The sequence below is a fragment of the Eptatretus burgeri genome, chromosome 12 (genome assembly GCF_056783735.1).
Source record: "Eptatretus burgeri isolate ZD-2024b chromosome 12, Ebu_testis_v1, whole genome shotgun sequence".
Taxonomy (NCBI): domain Eukaryota; kingdom Metazoa; phylum Chordata; class Myxini; order Myxiniformes; family Myxinidae; genus Eptatretus; species Eptatretus burgeri.
Window position 1 is genome coordinate 74426923 of NC_140972.1, and position 21966 is coordinate 74448888.

The 21966-nt window shown below is 43.6% G+C and overlaps 1 protein-coding gene across 7 annotated transcripts in view; it reads right to left on the bottom strand.

The window, feature by feature from the left end:
- The window catches only part of LOC147015919 (serine/threonine-protein kinase 32B-like), a 232001-nt gene that overhangs the window by 15520 nt on the left and 194515 nt on the right, over nt 1–21966 (bottom strand). For 6 of the 7 annotated variants that reach the window (XM_085848544.1, XM_085848539.1, XM_085848541.1 and 3 more), the window contains 3 exons: nt 14242–14345; nt 10338–10454; nt 9252–9377 (listed from right to left, as the gene is read on the bottom strand). In XM_085848544.1, the coding sequence (XP_085704670.1) occupies nt 9252–9377; nt 10338–10454; nt 14242–14345 (347 nt within the window). The remainder of the gene's footprint in view (nt 1–9251; nt 9378–10337; nt 10455–14241; nt 14346–21966) is intronic. The other variant, XM_085848542.1, reaches the window with a different exon arrangement.

Consider the following 21966-nt stretch of genomic DNA (forward strand, 5'->3'; position numbering starts at 1 on the left):
AAAGGGGTTGTCATCCTTGGGTGACCTGAACAGTACCCTCGATATGACACTGCGATTAGCATTGTATAGAAAGCAATGATCTTATGAGTTGAGTGACAAAAAGCTACACAGTACTTAGATCTTGTTACTTCACAGCGTGCTGACCGTGCGTTACGTGCCAATAAGTATTCGAGTAAGCAAGGTTTTTATAATGAAGAGGAATTTAATTCCTGTGATTCATGAAAAGTTGACCATTGATTGCTATCTAAAGACGAGAATAAACTCTCCAATAACATAATAAAACTAACAGCTTGGTAGTGACGTGGGTCATGACTGTGCAGACATGTGAGATATTTTGTGAGAGATGGAATTTTCAGAATCGCTCGGTTCACATGAGGACAACTGCAACATCACCTGTGGCAGGTACGATTTCAAGCTTGGGTTTCTTCCTTCGGTAGCTATGGTTCTGCATGCATCATACAAATAAATCTCTGAATCGTGAATCCAGAGTTCAATTCAAAGCTTGAAAAGTTTATCTTGCTTCATTTTTTGTATTTTTTTTTTGGTGCATTTGCATTAATATATGAATTAAATGTGTGTGTGTGTGTGTGTGTGTGTGTGTGCACGTGTGTGCATGTGCATGTGCATGTGTGTGAGTGTGTGCGTGTGTGTGTGTGTGTGTGTGTGTGTGTGTGTGTGTGTGTGTGTGTGTGTGTGTGTGTGTGTGTGTGTGTGTGTGTGTGTGTGTGTGTGTGCACGTGTGTGCATGTGCATGTGCATGTGTGTGAGTGTGTGCGTGTGTGTGTGTGTGTGGAAACATTTTGAGCCACCATGTCATGAGGCCTTTATTTAGCTTATCAGTCGAACAATGAGTAAGATGTTTTGGAAGGGATTGCATTGAAGAAACCCTTCCTTGTAATCTCCTCCAGCTAGTATGGACATGAAGACACAGCCTCTTATTTCTGGAGCATAAACACTAAAGAGCTGTCATCCTGACAGTGTACTTGGTCAGCATCGCACCACAGTGGCTTATAGACTGTACTATGCCTCCAAGACAAGCTGCAAGGCTCAGGCCAGAGTATACAGAACCCTGGTGTTGGCATAGTGGTGAGGGTGGTTACCTTGGGATCTTATGGTCCTGAGTTTGAGCCCTGTTGGCTGCTCAATTAATACCAGGTGGGGTTGACTCAGCCTCTCATCCTTCTGAGGTTGGCAAAATAAGTGCCATTGTACCTGGTATAGGGGCACAGCATCAGCGACATAGTTGCGCCCTAACAAAATTATAGCTACCCAGCAGCCAAGCTGTCATATGCACGAAAAGGAAGAGTATGCAGGAGTGCACAGTTCTGGTCGAGCACTGTGAGACGCAACAAACAGATTCGGTAAAAAGCTTGAATAACTGTATACCACAATCAATGATGGAATCATCATTCATTAAGTATGCAGGCTGTGGCTGCTGGTTGCGTCATTGCTGGGGGTGCAGAAATGCCGCTGATGCTGCGATGCCCCCTGTAGGCCAGGGCAGGAACTTGGAATTTGTTTCACGGTGCAGGCAATAGCTCGCCAACTCTTCGCAAAGGACACCATTGGACCAACTGATATCAGCAGACGGGACGTCCAGTTTAACGTCCATCCGAAGGACAGACACACACATTGATCAATGCCTGTGAAACACCTGGATGAGTTTATAGCTGGGTCGGGATTCGAACCAGGACTCGAAAAAGTGTGTACCTCAAGGCCATCCCGCCAGTCCAAAGATGGAATAAAATACTGTAAATCCAAAGTAAAGTATGTACTGTAAGAGCTTTTTGAACACAGCTCAGCTTATTGCGGTATTTCATCAATACATCCTAATGACATTACCCTAGGGCAGCAGCCGAGTTTGCTGGCAATGTTTACTGGGTAATCTTTGGCATCCACAGCACTGGGATCTGTTTGTTGTGGAAAGTCCGCTCGCATGCATTACCATGATCGCACACGTAGAACTGCTTCCCAAAATGGAACACAATGTTGTCACTGCATTAAACGCACAATGAACTTCGAATGGGGAATAAAAAATAACATTTTTGGACGAAGTGATTTGGTTCAATCGAAGATGTATCGATCTTGCACTGTACTTGGGAAAAACGGTTATTTCTCCAGCCAAAGCCACAATCATGTGTTTTTGAGTCTTGCTCGACCACATTGAAAATAGTATTGTGATTATCCTGAATTGATGTGGATTATGCTGAGATAATTGGGGATGTCTGACTACCTGATACGTCTGATAAGAAGCTTGTACACTAAACAAGAAGCTTCAGTACGAACAGGGTATGGAGAGGCAGGATGGTTTGGAATTGGACAAGGGGTTAGACAGGGTTGCCTTCTCAACACCTTATGCGTTCAATCTGTATCGTTAGTACATCAGGAGGAATTCTAACTTGAATGACACACAAGGTTGAGTCAAGAATGGAGGATGATGTAACAACAACGAAAGGTACGCTGATGATACCACTCTGTTAGCAGAAAGTAAAGAGGACTTAATGAAACTGCTACAGATCGTGAAGAAGGAAAGTAAAAAAGCCGGTCTTTATTTAAACCGAAAAAAGATAAAATCCTGTCGATTGAGAAGATCGACGTGCTCAGAGTGGGAGATTGTCATGTGGAAATAGTGGAAAGTTTCATCTTCCTGGGTTCGATAAGATTGAAGAGAGTGGAGAATGTCGAGGACAAATTAATGGCCGGTTCACATTGGGGAGAACAGCAATGTCAGGATTGACAAAGATCTGGAAAGACAAAAATGTGACAAAGCAAACCAGGAGGTTGGTGAATGCTCCATCCGGTATTTCCAGCTGCAATGAATGGATGTGAGTTTTGAAATCTGGTGGTCGAGACGAATGTTAAAAATTCCATGGACTGCAAGAAGAACTCGAACGGCATTCGGTGGAGAACATACCTCTGCCAAGCTGAATAGTTTGTCCTTGTCACACACACACCCCACCTGCCCACCAAGTTTCGTCCGAATCCATCCATTCCCTTTTGAGATATCATGCAACATATCGTTTCTGGCCCTATCTCGCAATGGTGAAGAATCACTTTTAAAATTCCAATGTCCAGATCTGGATCTTCACCAAAATAGAATTAATGGAAAATCCTCCTTTCTGGATATGGTGATGACCAACTTCCCCGCTCAATATTTCATGCTCTTCCTCTGCTCCAACTGGTTCATCTTATCATTTGCTTCATTTGAAGTTCATCATCATCTTATCATTTGAAGGTCATCATCTCTCGAGCCATTCTCACAGCCTCAGTGCCGGCGTGTCTGGCAGTTCACTTCGCAAACTGGCAGGGACTGCAAGCAGCTATTGCGCTTCATGACTCGTCTCCTATATCCACCACCGCTGACATTAACTCAACCTTGGAAATTCTTCTCCAGAAACCTGCTCTCCCTTATGCACAGCTTCATCCTATCTCATCTTCAGTTATCATACCCAGTTCTATTATAGCAACATGGGATCCAGTTCCCATGGTACACTGAATCCTGTGGTGAGGTAGTTGCCTTGAAACAACTTGCATTCACCTCCCAGAAGGTAAATCAACTCATGAGGCATCGGGACCATGTCTTTACCTTAAGTTTTGCTCCTCATAGCTGTATCTCCCCCGGAAACGGAGCACAGGCCCCCTACCCGAATTCCTCATTTTCAAGAAATCATCTTCTCCACAACTACCTGAGCGCATGGACTAAATCTGGTGCAATGAATCAGGACAGTAAGAGCTCATGGGGTTGTGCTTCAGTTCAGTTGTGCTCACCATGACCGTACTACTTCAGAAAGGGAGGCCATGACCCCTTCTCCCTCATCACTCATTTTTTACCCCACCTGTTGGGGAAATAACCATCAGTTCCCTATGAGGCTATTTTTTGTTGTTCTTCCCCATTGTAATCCTCCTTCACCTTCACCGTGTCATTCTTCTTCACGGCCTATCAGCAGGATCAAAAACGTAAACTGTTCAACCTTACGGAGGTATGCGCTCTACCGAGTGCCGTTGTGTTTGTAAGGCAATACATGTTTACTGATGTTCTCAAACTTTTCACATATTCTATTTCATCACACTATATACACATTAGTGTTTTTACCACTATCATCCTGACAGTCCGAACCTTCCTACACGCACGTACACCACACACGTACACCACACACCTTACTTATTGAACCGTTTCTTGGACTATTGCGAGTCTCATTCCGAATCCCTCTTAAACGCCCCTCATAACTCGAAGTCAGGCCTCCATATCGAAATCTTTATATTGATACTTGTAGGCAGACGATGATACGACAATCAATCCTCCCAAAACAGCATGACACGACAACATAATACAGACCAAAAATTCACCATTTTCACCTACAGGTCACAATTCCAACAGGATCGTCATGAAACTTTACCAAGTTGCGGAGGTAGTCTGAACTGAGAAGCTTATTGATTTTGAGGTCAAAGGTCAAAGGACATCTTGAGGTCACATTTCTAAAATCGTAATTTTTCATCCAATTGACTTGAAATTTGAACACTATTTGCACATTGGGTCATTGGATTTGGAAACAAACTATTTTTGAGGTCAAAAGGTCAAAGGTCAACCCAAGGTCAAACTTCTAAAATAATTAATTTTCAACTGAAAAAATCATCTATTTTCATCTGATTAACCTGAAAATTCAGCAGCAATTGCATGGAGCATCACTGAATTTGGAAACAAACTATTTTTGAGGTCAAAAGGTCAAAGGTCAAACTTCTAAAATCATTAATTTTCAACTGAAAAAATCATCTATTTTCATCTGATTAACCTGAAAATTCAGCAGCAATTGCATGGAGCATCACTGAATTTGGAAACAAACTATTTTTGAGATCAAAAGGTCAAAGGTCAACCCAAGGTCAAACTTCTAAAATCATCAATTTTCATCTGAAAAAATCATCTATTTTCATCTGATTAACCTGAAAATTAAGCAGCAATTGCATGGAGCATCACTGAATTTGGAAACAAACTATTTTTGAGGTCAAAAGGTCAAAGGTCAACCCAAGGTCAAACTTCTAAAATCATCAATTTTCAACTGAAAAAAAAATCATCTATTTTCATCTGATTAACCTGAAAATTCAGCAGCAATTGCATAGTGCATCACTGAATTTGGAAACCAACTATTTTGAGGTCAAAAGGTCAAAGGTCAACTCAAGGTCAAACTTTTAAAATCATCAATTTCAATCTGAAAGGTAATCAATTGTCATCTGATTGACTGGAGCTTTGATTAAGATAGTCAAGTTTAATCTTAATGAAATGGACAATTTTCTGTATCCATGGCAACCTTTGGAGATTGGGGGGGGGGTGGAGGGTGGATTTTGCAAGTATCGTGCTCTACATGACATCTTTTTCTTGTTACTTGCAAAATCGAAGATTTTTCAAGTATATTGGTTAGTCGATTTTGTTATTCCATCTGTCTGAAACCTACAGGTCACAATTTTAAACCGATCTTCACGAAACTTCACCACATGGTCGAGTTTGTCAAAAGGAAGAAGTCGATTGTTTTTGAGGTCAAAAGGTCAACATTGACCCAAGGTCAATAATTAAGGTGGTATTTCTAAAATCCTCAATTTACATCCGATTGACTTGACATTTGAAGAGGATTTATATTTCAGGTCAATGAATTCAACCAACCAATTATTTTTAAGGTCATCAGAGACCAAAAGTCAACATAGATCGGATGAAACTTGGTGAACTCGTTGGGTGTGCAACAAGGAAGAATTGATTCAATGTTGGTGAAGATCTGGATCCGGATGCAGATCTAATAAATTTTTCAGTGATTTTTCACCATTGAGAGATTGGGCGAAACCGATATATAGCACGATATCTCAAAAAGTTGTGGACTGATTCGGATGAAACTTGGTGGACCTGTTGGGTGTTTGACCATGACGAATTTATTCGATTTCGTGAAGATCCGGATCCGACTACTGGAATTTTTAAGTGATTCTTCACCATTGAGAGATAGGTCTCAAAATATATGTATAGCACGCTATCTCAAAAATGTATTGGGCCTGATATGTTCTCATGGATCAGACATTACAGGGCGGAGGTATGCGCTGTACCGAGTTCCCTTGTCGTAACGCCTCTTTTAACAAGTGTAAACACAATGACGCAGTCATTGTCATGGAATTCATCATCGCAGTTGACATAAAATCATTCCTTTTCCCTAACGGCCTCATCTACGATCATCAATTCAGATTCAGCCCAGGTCACTCTACCTTGGACATGCTGCTTCTACTCTCCCAACAATGGATGGAGGCACTCAATGTCAGACATAAGATCAGGGCCCACTCTCTGGACATATCTCGAGCTTTTGGTACAGTCTGGCATCCTGCCTTACTCTCCAAACTGTCTGCTGATGGCATCGAAGGTCAACTCCATTCTTGGTTTCCTGACTTGCTCTATACTCTCAGAGCCAACGTGTGGCTCTCAACGAAATCGTTTCATCTCCTCTCCCTGTCAAGGTTGGAGTGCCCAAGGTAGTGTTCTCGGCTCAGTCCTATTCCTCATATTCATCAGTGATCTCTATGACTCTCAGGAAAATCCTCTTCATCCATTTGCTGATGACTCCACTCTCTGCCGTGACATCCCACATCCTTTAGACAGGCAGGCAGCAGCCTTGGCCCTCTCTTCAGATCTTGACAAAATCACAAACTCGTCGAACACTTGGCATGTGTCCCATTCCTGAGAAATCCCACACACTCACTCACTCTCTCCCTCCAAAAGGACCATACGGCAAGCCCTCCAATCTACTTTCTTTACAATCTTCCAGAGAAATTTCAGTCATTCAAACTCCTGTGTCCCACTATCAGCCGTGATCATTCTTGGGCAAAGCACATTTCAAAGTTGACCTCCAAGCCAGTTGCCGGATGGGCATCCTCCATTGTACAAAGTCCTTCTTTGGCACACCTGAAATCCTATGCACCTACAAAGCCTTCATCTGCAGCTTGATGGAACACTGCTCTCACTTATGGGCAGCCCCCTCTGCCTCACATCTTGCTCAGCTTGACGCCGTGTAAACGAAGTCCTTTAAGGACATTGGAATCCCTCACAATGAGGCTGAATATATGGGCCCATCACTTTGCCATCATAGACAGGTCTCTGTCTTCTTCCACCTCCTTTCTAGTCATGCACTCTCTGCCCTCTCCATACTTTGCCCCCCACCCCAAATTTATCACATCAATACAGTGAACATTGTAAGCCTGGTGTTGGCTGAATGGTTATGGTGGCTGGCTTAAGATCTTAGGGTCTTGAGTTCAAACCCTATTTGCTGTTGAAATAACACCAGGTGGGTTGTCTCAGCCAATCATCCTTCTGAGGTCAACAAAATGAATACCCACTTACTGGTAACAGGGGCATTGCATCAGTGGCACAGCCTTGCTCTCAGAAAATGATGCAATCAGCAGCCGTAGTCTGCATATGAAACAACAAGTGGACATTGTATTTTTTAAGTGGCCTGATATCGGTTAACACAACTAACTGGGGCATTTAATAAACAGGGAACTGTTCAGATATTTGTACAAGAAGACCAGCATCAAATGCTTGTTTGGTCAGAGGTTCAAAGGTCATCGTGCAAAATACCTTTATCGTCAAACGACCATTTCTTTGTAAACCTCATTAAATTGTTATTGGCTTCTTATACGAAAGAATTCCCAACCAGAAGAAGAGACTGTGAAACTGTGTCGTCTCCACATCCTAAGTCACTGGGGATAATCTTCCCCCTTCCCTACAGTCTCGTTAGCGTGCCAGACCGTCTACATGCCATCAAGCGATGCGGGGAGCGCACTTGGCGAGTCTTACCGAGCCATCTGTCAAGACGTCTCTGGGGGTTAGTGAGACACAGCAATGTAGGCAAAGCCTAGCTGAGCGTAAAGTAGGCCAGCACAGACAATTTCACAGGCTAAAGCTGGGGACTCATTCCCCAGATCAGCAAGAGCCCAACGATCCCATTCGGACCCCGAATCAGCAAGAGCTCAACGATCCCATTCGGAAATATTATGTCCCCCAGGGAGATTAACTTTTTTTGTGGCTTACCCCGGGTCACCAACCACTACCGCCGGTGTAACCGTAATCAGAGGCTGCCTTGAGATGGTATCTAACAGCTTGGGAGATGCTTTTAATTATAAAGAAACAATATTTGGAAAAGATATCAATAGATCTTCTGTCTTAATGGAATAAAGGCCAGGCATGTTGAGGGAGCTTTCAAAGGGTGTTGGCTGTGGATGGAATCGACACGACGTTAATTGAGATGTTCAAACTACCGTGGGAAGCAAGGAGAAGCTGGCGTTTCAGGCGTTAACCCTTCGTCGGAGCAAAAGTGTGTTGGCTCTGGCTTGACTTATTAAAATCTGTCAATACAACACCACCATGATGGTGGTTTGGAAGAATTTAAATTCACTGACATTTGTTGGTTAGAGAAAACAGGAACAACGTGGAACGGCATTCGGTAGAGCGCATACCTATGCCAGGCTGAACGGTTCACGTTTTGAATCCCACTGATGGGCCGAATCTAGATCCGGACCTGAACCAAAGTCTCGTTCTTGTCATCTACCCAACTCATCCACCTAGTTTGTCCATAACTTTTGCAGATACCGTGCGATATATCGTTTTTGGCCCGATATCTCTCTTAATGGTGAAGAATCACTTAAAAAATTCTCGTATCTGGATCTGGATCCAGATTTTCACCAAAATTGAATAAATTTGGCATCGTCTTACACCCAACCTGTCCACCAAATTTCGTCCGAATTCGTCAATAACTTTTTGAGATATCATGCTCTATATCGTTTTTGGCCCTATGTCTCTCAATGGTGAAGAATCACTTTTGAAATTCCAGTAGTCGTTCCGGATCTTCTCCAAAATCTAATCAGTTTGTCCTTGTCACGCACCGAACCTGTCCACAAAATTTTATTCGGATCTGTCCACAACCTTTAGAGATATCCTGGACACAAACACACAGAGAGGGGGTGAAAACATAACCTCCTTCACCTTCGGTGGTGGAGGTAAGTATGGTTGTTCCCTGTCCATCCCTCCATCCATTTATAATGATAGTTTATGTTGATTGTTTCCATGTATGAATTTGACCAATGAAAGATTAAACACGTGCAGAGATAGAAACCAGCAACTAGCATGTGCATGCACACGCACACACACGCACACGCACACACACACGCGCACGCACGCGCACGCACACACGCTCACATGCGCACGCACACACACAACGATCTCAACTTACATTGGGAACAAATGGAGGCACCATTTGTTTGGAAAACACCTTGTCCCAGTCTACATCAGCCATGAATGAACATTTCTGGATACCGACGAGACTAGACATGCGGTTTTCAGGACTCACACATAACAACTGTGGTGGGAAGTGAGGAGAGAGAGAGAGAGAGAGTAGGGTGAAAGATTCGGATGATATTCCAAGGGAAGGGAATATGTTATGACAAAGCACAAGTGACTCAACCCCCTTAAAATGCAACATGTACAACCAGCCTTCCTTCCAGTCCTTCAAGACTGCAGTCCGCCGTCATGGCATTCCCACACTTACTGACCCTACATCCTTTTTCTGCCTGATATTCCCCTCCACTTATTGCGGCGTGTCTGTGCTTTCTTGTCTGTCTGTTCCCCTCTGTTATTCCATTGACCCTCTATCTTCTGTCAACCAGCTTTTCCATGAGCCTCAACTGCTGTATGTAAAAAAAAGAATTGTTTTTCAATTCCGATATCCACTGTGTCCTTTATTTAGTCTGTGGATCATCCTCCTGTGGTTGTCATTTTGAGTCATCTTTATCAGTCAAGCATCAATATGCTTGGTGTTGGCTTAATGGCGAGAGTGGTGTGCTTGGGATCCAAAGGTCCTGAGTTGAAATCTTGCCCCTCTGTTGAATTAATACCAGGTGGGGTTGACTCAGCCTGTCATCCTTCTGAGGTCGGCAAAATGAGTACCAGTTTGCTGGTATCCTGTGTCGGAGAGGTGACCCGTCCAGGATTGTGCCCAATAGCCAAGGAGACTGCTTAAGCAGCACCAACACTCTGCACCGAGTATGGTCCTGATTTTAACATCAAAAAAATCATTGATCAGGTCATCTTTTCTATTGTCATTTGAGCTTTCAGAATTGACTGTGCAGTATTGTGTATAACCTTGACACAGTATTGTCTCAATGCCATGATCATTCGTTTCACACCACGGCACTGCTCGCAGGTAAGCCTTCCATCAATTGGCTTTCCTTTTTATGAGTCTCGATATCATTACAGGAAAATCGAAGGAAACACGTGCCTCAAGTTTTGGGCTGACAAACAGCAATCTCTGAAAACCTACCTTGCGTAAGAGGCCAACAACCTCCCTGGACCATGAGGATGAAAAATGCACGGAAAGGCAGTTGAAGAGTGTGAGGATATCCTCCAAGGAAGTGCTTGAGTGGATGTCATATGGTCTCTGTTGGATTTAAATAACAAGAAAAAAAAGAAAAGAAAAGATAACGTTATATCCCAAACTTCCTGCCATTTGACAAAACTTTGAATTAAGTTGAACAGTAAATATAGTTTACCTGCCGTACCATTGATGGAACAAAAATACTCGACTTGGCCGTTAATCTAAATTAAGAAGCTAAGCTCGGGCATTTTCTTTTGGTTTTGAGAAATTTTTATATCATGAATTTGTCAAATTTTTAATTTTGATTCAAGCAATTAAAGAGGATGAAGGATTACATTCTGTAGGCAATAAAGACGGTGATTGAAATTGTTGTAAAAAAAAATAAAAAAAACTTTTCCCATGTTTCCCAAAGTTTTACCTTGACAGATATAATGTCCTCACAATCATATTTACACATGGCATAATACTAATAATAATAATAATAATAATAATAATAATAATAATAATTCCATTCCTTTCACACTGTAAAAGGTGCGTAGAGCTGCCTTGGCAATTTCATTGGCAAGGAGTACAGTCCTGGATGGATCATCACTCCAACTCGAGGTTACCCCAAATGGTTATGACCCCAGGCTGAGTCAACCCCACCTGGTGTTAATTCAACAGAAAACAGGGCTTGAACTCAGGGACCTTAAGGTCCCAAGCCAGCCTCCTTTACCACTAAGCCAACACTAGGCTGACCATCTGGTACAGTGAAGATGAAATATTTACTTTTAATCACAGTTCCCTTCCAAGGAAGTTCAATACATGAAGAAACCATCAGGCCCAACTGACTCGCTAAACAACATTGGAGTGCTTTACTCATGGCGGAACGTGAGCCAAGGACAATACTAAGGCAATGGGATATTGGATCGGGATAGGGTATATGTCCATCATTTTCTACTCTTTAGTAATTTTTTTTATGTAGGACAGGTTTTTATCACCAACTGGATGAAAACAAAAGCTACCAGGCGGGTCAATGTTCCCCTTTCAAAGGACACTGCAATGTTGCATCAACATTGGACTTGAACAGCACAAGCAAGTGAGCTATCACCACTGCAGTGTGATCATGTGTAAAGTGACATCTGTGCTCCTGTGAAAAAGCTGAATATGTTACCGAGCCGTATGCGGAGAAATGAAATAATTTGCTCCCTTTGAAAATAATACACCTGTCCGCTCTATGCCATGCCGTTGTGGAACTACTTGTCGCAAGGTGCTTTTTTTTTTTGGCACAACCTCAGAAGTTGTGCCCTTACCTTGTCAAGTAAGAGCAAAACTTCAGGAACAGGACACAAGCAAGGAACAGACTACTGTATTCTTGCCATCATTCTCAAATGAATTGCTTGTGAACTTGCTATACCAGAATACAGAGAATCCTGCAAGAGGGATGCGGCACCATTCTTCCACAAGAAAGTCAATCAACTCACACCTGGAGGTGGAAAACGCCGTTTCAGGTGTCATTCCAGAACATCCCATAAATGCTCGATTGGGTTAACATCTGATGACTGAGAAGGCCATGACATATGGATAACATCAGTGTCATGCTCATCAAACCATTGGGTGACCACACGTGCTCTGTGGATGGGGGCATTGGGGGATCTCCTCTTGCAGCCAAGCGAGCCATAATTATAGGCAACCAGGTCTGTGCAGCATTTTATACATAGCCCGACGCATGCTGGGATGTTATTTGCTTAATTAACACATGGGCCACAGCTGTGTGTCAGCCATTGCTTGGTGTCCCTCATTTACCCAGATGTTTCCATTTTTTTGTCCACTACCTGTGCGTCGACTTACACAGCGCTCTTGTAGGTCTGCATGATGATGGAAGACTTTTGGATGTATGCTTTTTATCAGACTTCGGTGTCTTGGATTCCTTGCGAAGATTGTTTTATTGGGTTGGAGGAAGGTTGCTTACCCTGGTTGCCAAACAAATAAAAGTTGTATTGAGTGGTACATCCACCACCACTAACACAGCCTATACAGTTGTTGCTTATACACAACACAACACAACACAAGGCTTTTAGGAAAGACAAACACAGCCACTGAGCTTGGGGAAAGTGTGGAAAGTGCTGTCACTTCCCAGTGTACTCTGGGTACCAGCCACATCACAGCAGAGGCTCAGTGGGGCATTTCCTAAGGAGGAATCTCCTCCTCCCCACTGATGCCAACCCATGGTTGTCTATGCTCTTAACATTTTAAATGCTGAACATCAAGCAAGGAAGCAGCACATACCATTTTAAAAGTATTTGGTTTGACTCAATCCTCAACCAGGGTTTGAACCACCATCCTCCCAGACTCAGAGTGAAGTCTAACCGTTACACCACCGAGTCTGGTAACACAAGGGGGTCAATTCTGAGGTCTTCATTATTTCTCATCTTTTGCAGATGATATCACTGAGCAGTTAGACAATGCTCCTCGACATGCAGAATATACCAGATTCGTGGCTCGCATAACAAATTTCATTGGAGCTAAATGGCTGATTCCCTGAATTATGACCTGAAACACATTTAGAGATGGGCTTACACTTGCAAATATTCTTAGTGACACCAGAAAACAGTACCCTGAATAGTGTCTGGTCTAGATGCAAGGATGGCAACAACTTTCATCGCCCTCCATTGTTTGTTTTTTTTTTAACACCAATTTCAACAAGTAGAGGAAACTGAGCTTCCAGGACCGACTTTCACCAAAATTATGTTCGGTCTTCGCTTCAGTCCGCTCCAGAGAGCTGCACCACATCTTTCTTCAAATCGACAAGCAACAGTACATAAAGCTAAATATCCTGGTCCAGAATGGAAAATGCACCCTCTGGGTGTATCGACGCCTCTTTTGACAATCCGCGTTGCACGACTCCATTCAGAGCCAGGGCACGATGAATAATTAGCATTTCAAACTACAACCTACAGTCCCTTCACCATCGCCATCGACTTGGAGTCAGCACGATGCTCCCTCGGGTCCTTGTCCATAGCATTAAGCCAGACATACTAACCAATACAAGACCACCACGCTCTATCGAGCAACTGATGATAGCGGAGATGCCAATCTTTCGAGCTGCATCCAATCAATTATCCTTTCTTCCCGCCACCTGCCAATTGTGGAAGATAACAACAGAGAGTTTTAAGAGGAAATTGAATGCTGCAATAGCAATTTGTAAGTCAGTTTGGTATTCACCTGATGCTGCCAGCTAGGATAGGAAGACATCAATTTTTTAAAAGTCGTATTACCTCTCCAGCATAATTTCAGCCAAAGTGAAATACATATTACATTTTCATACAATATCTGTTCTCGTAGAAGAGCGAGACCAGAAAAAACAAAATCACTTCTGCGGAGTCGTGGGCAAGTTGACGTCATCACGACAGTACAATCACAGCTACGGTGGTATCGTAAAAATACAGAGGGTAGTTTAAGCACTTCAAGTGATCTCGCATCTTTTGAATGATGATGTGCAAATTCATTCACCCTCAAACACAAGTGGCTGTGGTATTTGCCCGTGGTAACATGGTAGATCTGCAAATATTTTAGTTTCATGATAAATAACAAACATGTTGATATGTCTACATTGTCCGTACAAAACTACCATGGCGGCACGGTGACAACTCAGGTATAATGAGGGGAATGCCAGACTGAGCTTAATGCCAATGCCAATGCCGGTAGACGGTTCGAACGATGGGTTTTACCAGTTGAAGGTTGGGGATGCAGCAGGGGAGGTGTGTGGATGGAGCACAGTGAGCAACAACATGCAACGTAAGATGTGACAGCACACAAAGTTGGTGCATAGGAGTACAGAGTGGGGTCCCACAGCATGTTGAGCACTCACTTGTCCTTGGAGAAGTTCATATACCATAATCCCCAAAGACCACCAGTCCACTGGGTAAGAATAACCTGGACCTCCTTTGAGGAATGAGCGGAACATCTCTGGAGCTGCAAAAGCAGACAATACAGTGAATTCAGACCATCCTCGAGAGACTGACTAAGCATCTTCAAACTTATTTCCTAATTCCTTCACTTTTATTGCATCCATGTCGTTAGGCTTGCGACTTTCACAAGTAGAACTGTAAATAAGGTTGGAATGAGAAAAGATGATGATGAGTCTTTAACGGCCACAACTATTCCTGCGTCGTCAACTGGGGTTAACAGGGGAAACTTTTTTGCCCAAGTCTTTCACGATCCAGCTGCTCCAGCCTGATGATCGACTGACGGTGATTTGGGAAGATAATCTTAGTTTATCAATGGTGCTGGCAATAACTTGCCTACTCTTCGCTAAAGATAGTGTGATTTATTTAACATGCACCAACTACCATGGTTTGCAGACGAGTGCTCAGGCTTAACGTCTCCGATGGACGACATACATATTGATGTATGGGTGGCAGTTTAGAGGTGGGTCGAGATTCAAATCCATGCTCTTCAGCTCAAATGCAGGTGTTGGATATCTCTAAATTAGCCTGTAAGCACTCCGTCAGGTTATATTAACAATCTACACCAAAGAAAACCTAAACTCTTAGCTAGATGGCAAGTTATGGCAACTTTTTTTTAATTTACCTGAGATGTTTTTGTTTTAGAGGAGAGTGACAAAAATATCAGTCGAGACAATTAAGGTTCGAAGAGGCATGACATTGTACGACTATAACGTCACCTGTCAGGACGGGAGACAATGCCAGCAGGATTTATTTGGCTGTGGGATAGTAGCTCGAAGCTGTACTTATATTTAATATACTGTATAAGAATAGAATATTTACACCTGTAGAGGGACAGCTGATATAACATCCCACATGAGGTTAACATTTTTACGCCTCCACCGACGAAGCCGCCGGAGGAATCATGTTTTCAGGTTGTCCGTCCGTACGTACGTTCGTCCCCCTAATTTTCTGTTTTCTCCGCAACCGCTTAAACGATCAACCCGAAATTTTCACCACACTCATGCAGAATGATTTAATGATAATTGTGATGTCATAGGTCACGTGGTGTGGCAGCCATCTTGGAAAAAAAGGAAAAACTTTGGACCACTGCATCTCCGAAACCATTCCATGGGAAAAATTGAACCTTGGCATTCCCATGGGAAATGTGATTTCTTTTGACGTCATATAGGAATTGCTTAGGTCGAATGCTTTTTCTAATCAGAATGAAAATTTTTGAGGGTCATCTGGGGATAAATTGTATGGGGGGGGGGGGGAGGGATTATGACATCATCAGTCACATGATTCAGCAGCCATCTTTTTTAAACATTAAAGCCTTCAATAATAATGTAGGTGGAGGCATATCTGTCGACGTCACGACGGCAAAGAGTGTCGTTCTAGTTAATTGTATCTTTCCTGTGCAACACTTGAATGAAAGTTTAAGGTCAGATATTAACTTTTAGCAAATAAAACCCAGAAACAACAAAAAGCATGTTCATTAATTAATGTACGCCAACTACATTTTGTGCTCAAGACCAAATGGGTTTTCAGATGTATTGATATTTGCGACAATCTTGAAGCAGCAACGCAGCATAGACTTAATCATGTATGTAAGTTCCATTACCAGGAACTTCAACGTAGAACGATGCAATTAGGACCATCAAGCCTGTGCAATGGTTGCCAACCGAAGGTCGTTTGTCCGTGCTCTATCCTTTTTAATGCTGACCATCAAGCAAGGAAGCAGCACATACCATTTTTAAAGTCTTTGGTATGTATGACTAGGCCGAGGTTCAAACCACCAACATCAAAGAATCAGAGCAGACACGCGAATAACCTTTATGCCATCGAGTCTGGTTGAAGCAGTGACCTCTTCCATAATCTGGATTATCAAAAATAGGAACATGCATCGTGAATTAAATATATGAAAATACTCATTAAAAATTAAAAATATGTATTGAAATTATTTTTCTCCAGCAGTTTCTTTCAGATGTTTAAAACAAGAGCAAGAATTGCTAGTTGCAATACATGTCCCTTAACGAGGCGATATTTTAAATACCCCGATGTACATACATGAAACAAAGACATGCGCGTGACCAGGGTGACGGTTCATCGCTGAATCGGGATTCGCTAGACAGAGAGAGGTGAGTGTGCATAACTGTAGGTCATCCAATGACACCCTTTAATTATGCTATTCACACAAAAGTGAAATAAATGAATGTTTTTGTGCGTAATTTCAGTTTTAGTCAGACTTTTCACACCAGTAAACACACCCCTTTATTTGGGTGGTGTCTAATGACATGTTCGGTGCCAAAAATAATAAAAAAATAACTTGATGTACATACATGAAGCAAAAACATGCGTACCGCTTATGTGCATATATAATATATCATGGTTATATGCATGGGATCATTCCAATTGCACTGGGCCATGGACTAACACCCAGGCCTGAGGCCTACCGATCTGTGCTGCTTCATGCAATGGTGGCGTGTGATGTTATTGGGGTAGAGTCAGGTTAGCTGAACAGTCAATGGGTGTAAAGCAGTGAGGTGGGGTCGGGGCTGCTGAGCACTGACCCATGTGTAATATGTGATATTTCCTCAGTTTTAAAATGGTATAACTCTGTGAAAAATTGATGAAATGCCCTGAAACTCGAACTTATTACTGTAACTTATCATAATAAAGCCACGTACCAAGTTTCAGTTGAATATGTTATGGGGGAAAAAAAGTCTGAAAAACCACAGGTAGAATGGACAGAGACAGGCAGAGAGCAAACCTATAGTCCCCTACCGATGAAACCGGTTGGGGACTAATAAAGCGTGGCCCACAAAATAATAACAATTTCCTTTTCAATCAATGTCGGAAAGCAGTGATTGGAAGTGCCATATATCACAGCAGATATCAAAAAGATTATTATTGTGGAAAAATTAATCAGCACATTTGTGGACACGGCGACTAAAAATCTTTTTTCAATACAACAAAAGAATCGGACAAAGTATTACGATGCGCCTTTGAAACAATCAGGTGCAAAAGCAAAATGATGGTCAGGTTGAACACATCGATCACGACAAATAAATCTCCACATTTCATGAATACATTTTCGTTATATGCAGATTAAAACTTTTAAATCACATTTGTACGTGTGTGTCACAATTGATGGACCACGCTGTGGAGGAGGAAAATCATAATACCCTGTATAACCAACAGAGGCAAAGTTTAATTCCCTTCATCTGGAAATGTTAGTTCAGGAGGAATGGATTGTTTTTTTAAAGTGAAATACAGGAGCGTATCATTAATTTTTTGGCTTGAATGCAAAAATTAAAAAAACTAAAAAAATTTTAATTGGCTCAGCCAAAAAAAACAACCATAAACATCCCCAGCTGGGGGGAGATAAGGGTGTCATTCAAAGGAGAGAAAATATAGATTGTTACCTCCACCACCAAAGGTGAAGGAGGTTATGTTTTCACCCCTTTCTGTCTGTATGTTTGTTTGTCTGTCTGTGTACAGGATATCTCAAAAAGTTGTGGACGGATCCGGATGAAATTTTGTGGACATGTTGGGTGTGTGTGTGACAAGGAAGAATTGTTTCAATTTTGGTGAAGATCTGAATCCGAATCTAGATGCGAGAATTATTTAATTAATAAAGTGATTCTTCACCATTGAGAGATCGGGCCAAAAACGATATATATATATATATATATATATATATATATATATATATATATATATACATACATATATATATATATACATACATATATATATATATATATATATATATATATATATATATATATATATATATATATATATTGTGACGTCCACGGGACTTGAACAGTCCCGCCAACGTAGAATGAGCCGAAACGATGGAGGCGGTTTATTTATTTATAACCCAAACATGGCGGTTCTAATCGCTCTACCGCAAACGGGACGAGGAAGGTGGCACGAGTCACTTTTCACTGAGTTGATGATGTTTATTTGTTTTTATTATTACCAGAAATAACAAGACTCGGCAAGAAGAGGGATCCGGGGCGATTCGACGGGATGGTGTGGGATCGGGCGTGGGGAAAAACACAGACAATTCCAATGAATATACAGTTCTCAATCCCTCTAAGGCGCCAAGCACACACACACACACACACACACACACACACACACACACACACACACACACACACACACACACACACAAAACGTAGCTATTTCTGGTGGTCAGGCTGGACCGTGGTGTGGACGCAACTGTCCCTGGATCGGCGTCGGACGAGCTGGCCTTGCTCTCGTCAGGGGGGGCAGGAGAAACCGTGGTGCTGTCGACCTCCTGGTCTTGGCCCAAATCCTCTCACAGCCGCCAGGGAACCAGTTCTGGCGCCAAGTTGCAAGCAGGAGAGGGAGGCAGGTCTGCCCGCCGTTCGACCCCGTACTCTGAGTCAGCAGAACCCCAGAGCTAACCAAGGTGAGGCACGAGGCTCAGCAAGGCTCCAAGACACGATCAAGAACACGATCGAATCAGCACAACAACAAGGATGCTCCCCGTGCAACAGCCTCTCCACCAAAAAAAAACGATCTTTTGGTTGTAATCTTCTTCCTCTTCCTTTTCGACCCCGAACAGAACCTTTTTATCATCCTGCCCTCGTCACCTCCAATCGAGCCGTTTATTGGCCCACCGCCGTTGCCTTCTGCCAATCGTGATCACGGGGCAGAGCCATCCGCTGCACTGTCCTGTGACGTCACGGCCAGTCTCCAGAGAATACCAAAAAGGGGTTTACGCAGACACACTTACCCTATCCCGTGTCCCTATCTAATTACGTGACAATTATAATTGTCACGATAATTGATGATAATTATCATTTCCCCCCTTGAAGAAATGAACATTTACTAGACAACTTATCACCACTGAATTGCTACTTATTACATCGAGATCCTGGTAAACTTGAACAGCATGGCATACCTAATTAAACATCCTAATTACCCTTTGAATGCATACCCCCCCTCAAACGTAACACTGCCCCCTCCTCTGGTACCGCAGCTCCTGCAAGGTATATCACCGTACCAGCCTTAACACTTACTGACTCACACCTAATTAACCTAACGAAATAAAGTAGGAGGGGAAATGGGCAGCGAGTCGCAGATAACTTACCTATCCTGCTTAATGTACTACCCCCTTATGGCCTTATCCTCGCCTAAACAATCATTCGTTTTTTATTATTATTATTATTATTTATTTATTTTATTTTATCACATGAGAGCACTGAGCGAAGTTGCACTCCATCCTCTGAATCATCGCTCTTGCCCAGCACTCTTCCAGTGATCTGGGGAGGGGAAACAAAAGGTTCCACAAAAACACAACACTTATACTTTACATTCCTACTCTAAGCCTTAACGACACTATTCACAGGATATTTACACTTGACCGCCTCCCCCAGTGGATGCTAATAGACCCAGCGTTACCTGGGGAGCCAATTTTCAAATTTGCTTGCCCCAAAATTATGCGGGCATCATGCCCTTTCTGCACCTGTCAAGTTGTGCGGGATCGGGTGGAACTCACACACCTTCACAACACTCACACCATGGTCATCATCACATTTCTAGGTCATGGTCCTCATTTTAATCATGCAGGCTGAATCCCGTCGTGGCCGTGGGGTGGGTTACCACAAGATGAAGGGGGCATCTCAGGTGCAACCATGCCTACAGGTAAGCTTTAGTCCAACCCGGATGTTTCTCCGCCCCGCTCCCTTTGATTCCCACCCCCCTGGGAGCCATCAGCTCTAATCCTGTACAACACTCTGGAAGGGGTCTCACTGGCTCCTCTGGCCTTCCTGGGTCGCCAAGGTCCTACCCGCCTTGGTTGCCCAACCAGACCCTCTCCCAGTTGCCTCCAGACACTGTCACCATAAGCCACCAGGTGGTGAATCTCCTTGAAGGGGGTCGCAATTCACGCTCACCGTGAGCTTCAGCAATCCCTGTGGACAAGCACATCATCCCCACCCACAAAACCCACATGCTCCCCCACCCCATCGGCCTTACATGTGACACCTGCATTTCTAATACTTCACCGACCATGACCTTCCCTGTTACCACACCATGCCCAATAAAAAAACAATGTGTGCACCATTCATTTCACTTCTTCACTTAAAACAACTCACACAGCACTTCTCACCCGATCCACGCACCAGCCATTGGACAGCCACTCGTGCCCGCTTTGTTACCAATTACCCATTGTCCCTATTGTTACTCTAAAACCCAGCAGAACTTACAAACCCATGCCAATTTTCCCACAATTAATTTTTTTTTTTTAACCAAAGGAGGCACTTCGCCACTATCTCAGCAGCCGAGCATGGCCGTATATGCTCAGCCCAATCTAGTCTCCCCGACCCCCGAGAGTGATTTCCGGACTCGACCTATGTAAGGGCACCTCGGATAGACCTGGCGGTTCAGCAGGAGGATTCATCCTCTGAAGCATTTGGGTAATGCCAATTTCTCCCAGCCCCCCTCCCTGATCCTGAATCTCCGCCTGTCGGATCGTCACCGACGGCCTCTCGGGCACCCGACCCGGCCGACTCCACGAGGCCAGCCTGGCCGCGCACTCGGCCGCTCGGTGAACAGTGGGTGGATCCTGTAACTCCACTAGCACTCGGACCTCAGGGTCCGGAAGAGCAGCTAAAAATTTCTCTAGTGCCAGTCTGTCCCACGCCTCCACTGTAAGGTCCCGATACGCGATCCTGACTGATTGGTAAATGTCCTGTGCCAGCTCCTGCACTGTCTCACCCGGCTTTAATCTGCGGTGCTGGAGCTGGGCCCGCACCAGATCACAGTTTGCCGCGAACCCAAACCGACGGCTCAACGCCTCGCAAATGTGGGAGCTGGTCAACATCCCCTCCGCGATCACGTTTAACACATCTGCGGCTGGTCCCCGCAACGTTGCCACCAAATTCCCTGTACGTTCCCGCTCATTCCACCCGTTTAGTCGGGAAATGCACTCAAATTGCGTCAGAAAAGCTTCAACGCTCCCTGACCCGTCGAAATTTACCAGGGGGATCACCTTTACGGTGGCCCGCTCCTCAGTTTCTCCCTTGTCTGAATCCGGCCCAGGGATCAAACACCCTTGTGGCTGCGTATCCAATTTCGGAGCCCACTGTGGCCAAAGACGTTTTGTGGTGAGGGTCTCATGGGTCAATTTTGCCTCCTGTTCCAAACGTTGAATGGACCGATTCACCTCTTCCCGCAGGATCTTCTGGGCCCGCACAACCTCCTCCAAGGCTCCGTCGCGAGTTTGTAACTGCTCCTCAACCAACCCGGACACTCTACTTACAAAAGACGGCTCTACCAGGCCTTTATCCAAGACTTCATCTTGGCTCATAATTTTATCTTGTTCGTCCAAACGAGCCTCCAATCCTTTTACCTCCTCCGCCAAATTCATCCCTTGCTTCCTCAGCTCTCCCCACTCTTCAACTTGCAGCTGCATACGAGCATCCACACAGGCACGATGACGTTCCAGGCTTTCATCCACTTTATCAACCCGAATGTTCGTTGCATCAATTTTATCCACCAATTTTTTCCGTATATTTTCCCCCTCCAATGTAATTTCTACCTTTGTTTCCTCCAATCTATCCTCGAATTTACTTTGTATTTCTCCCAATTTAACATCCACACAC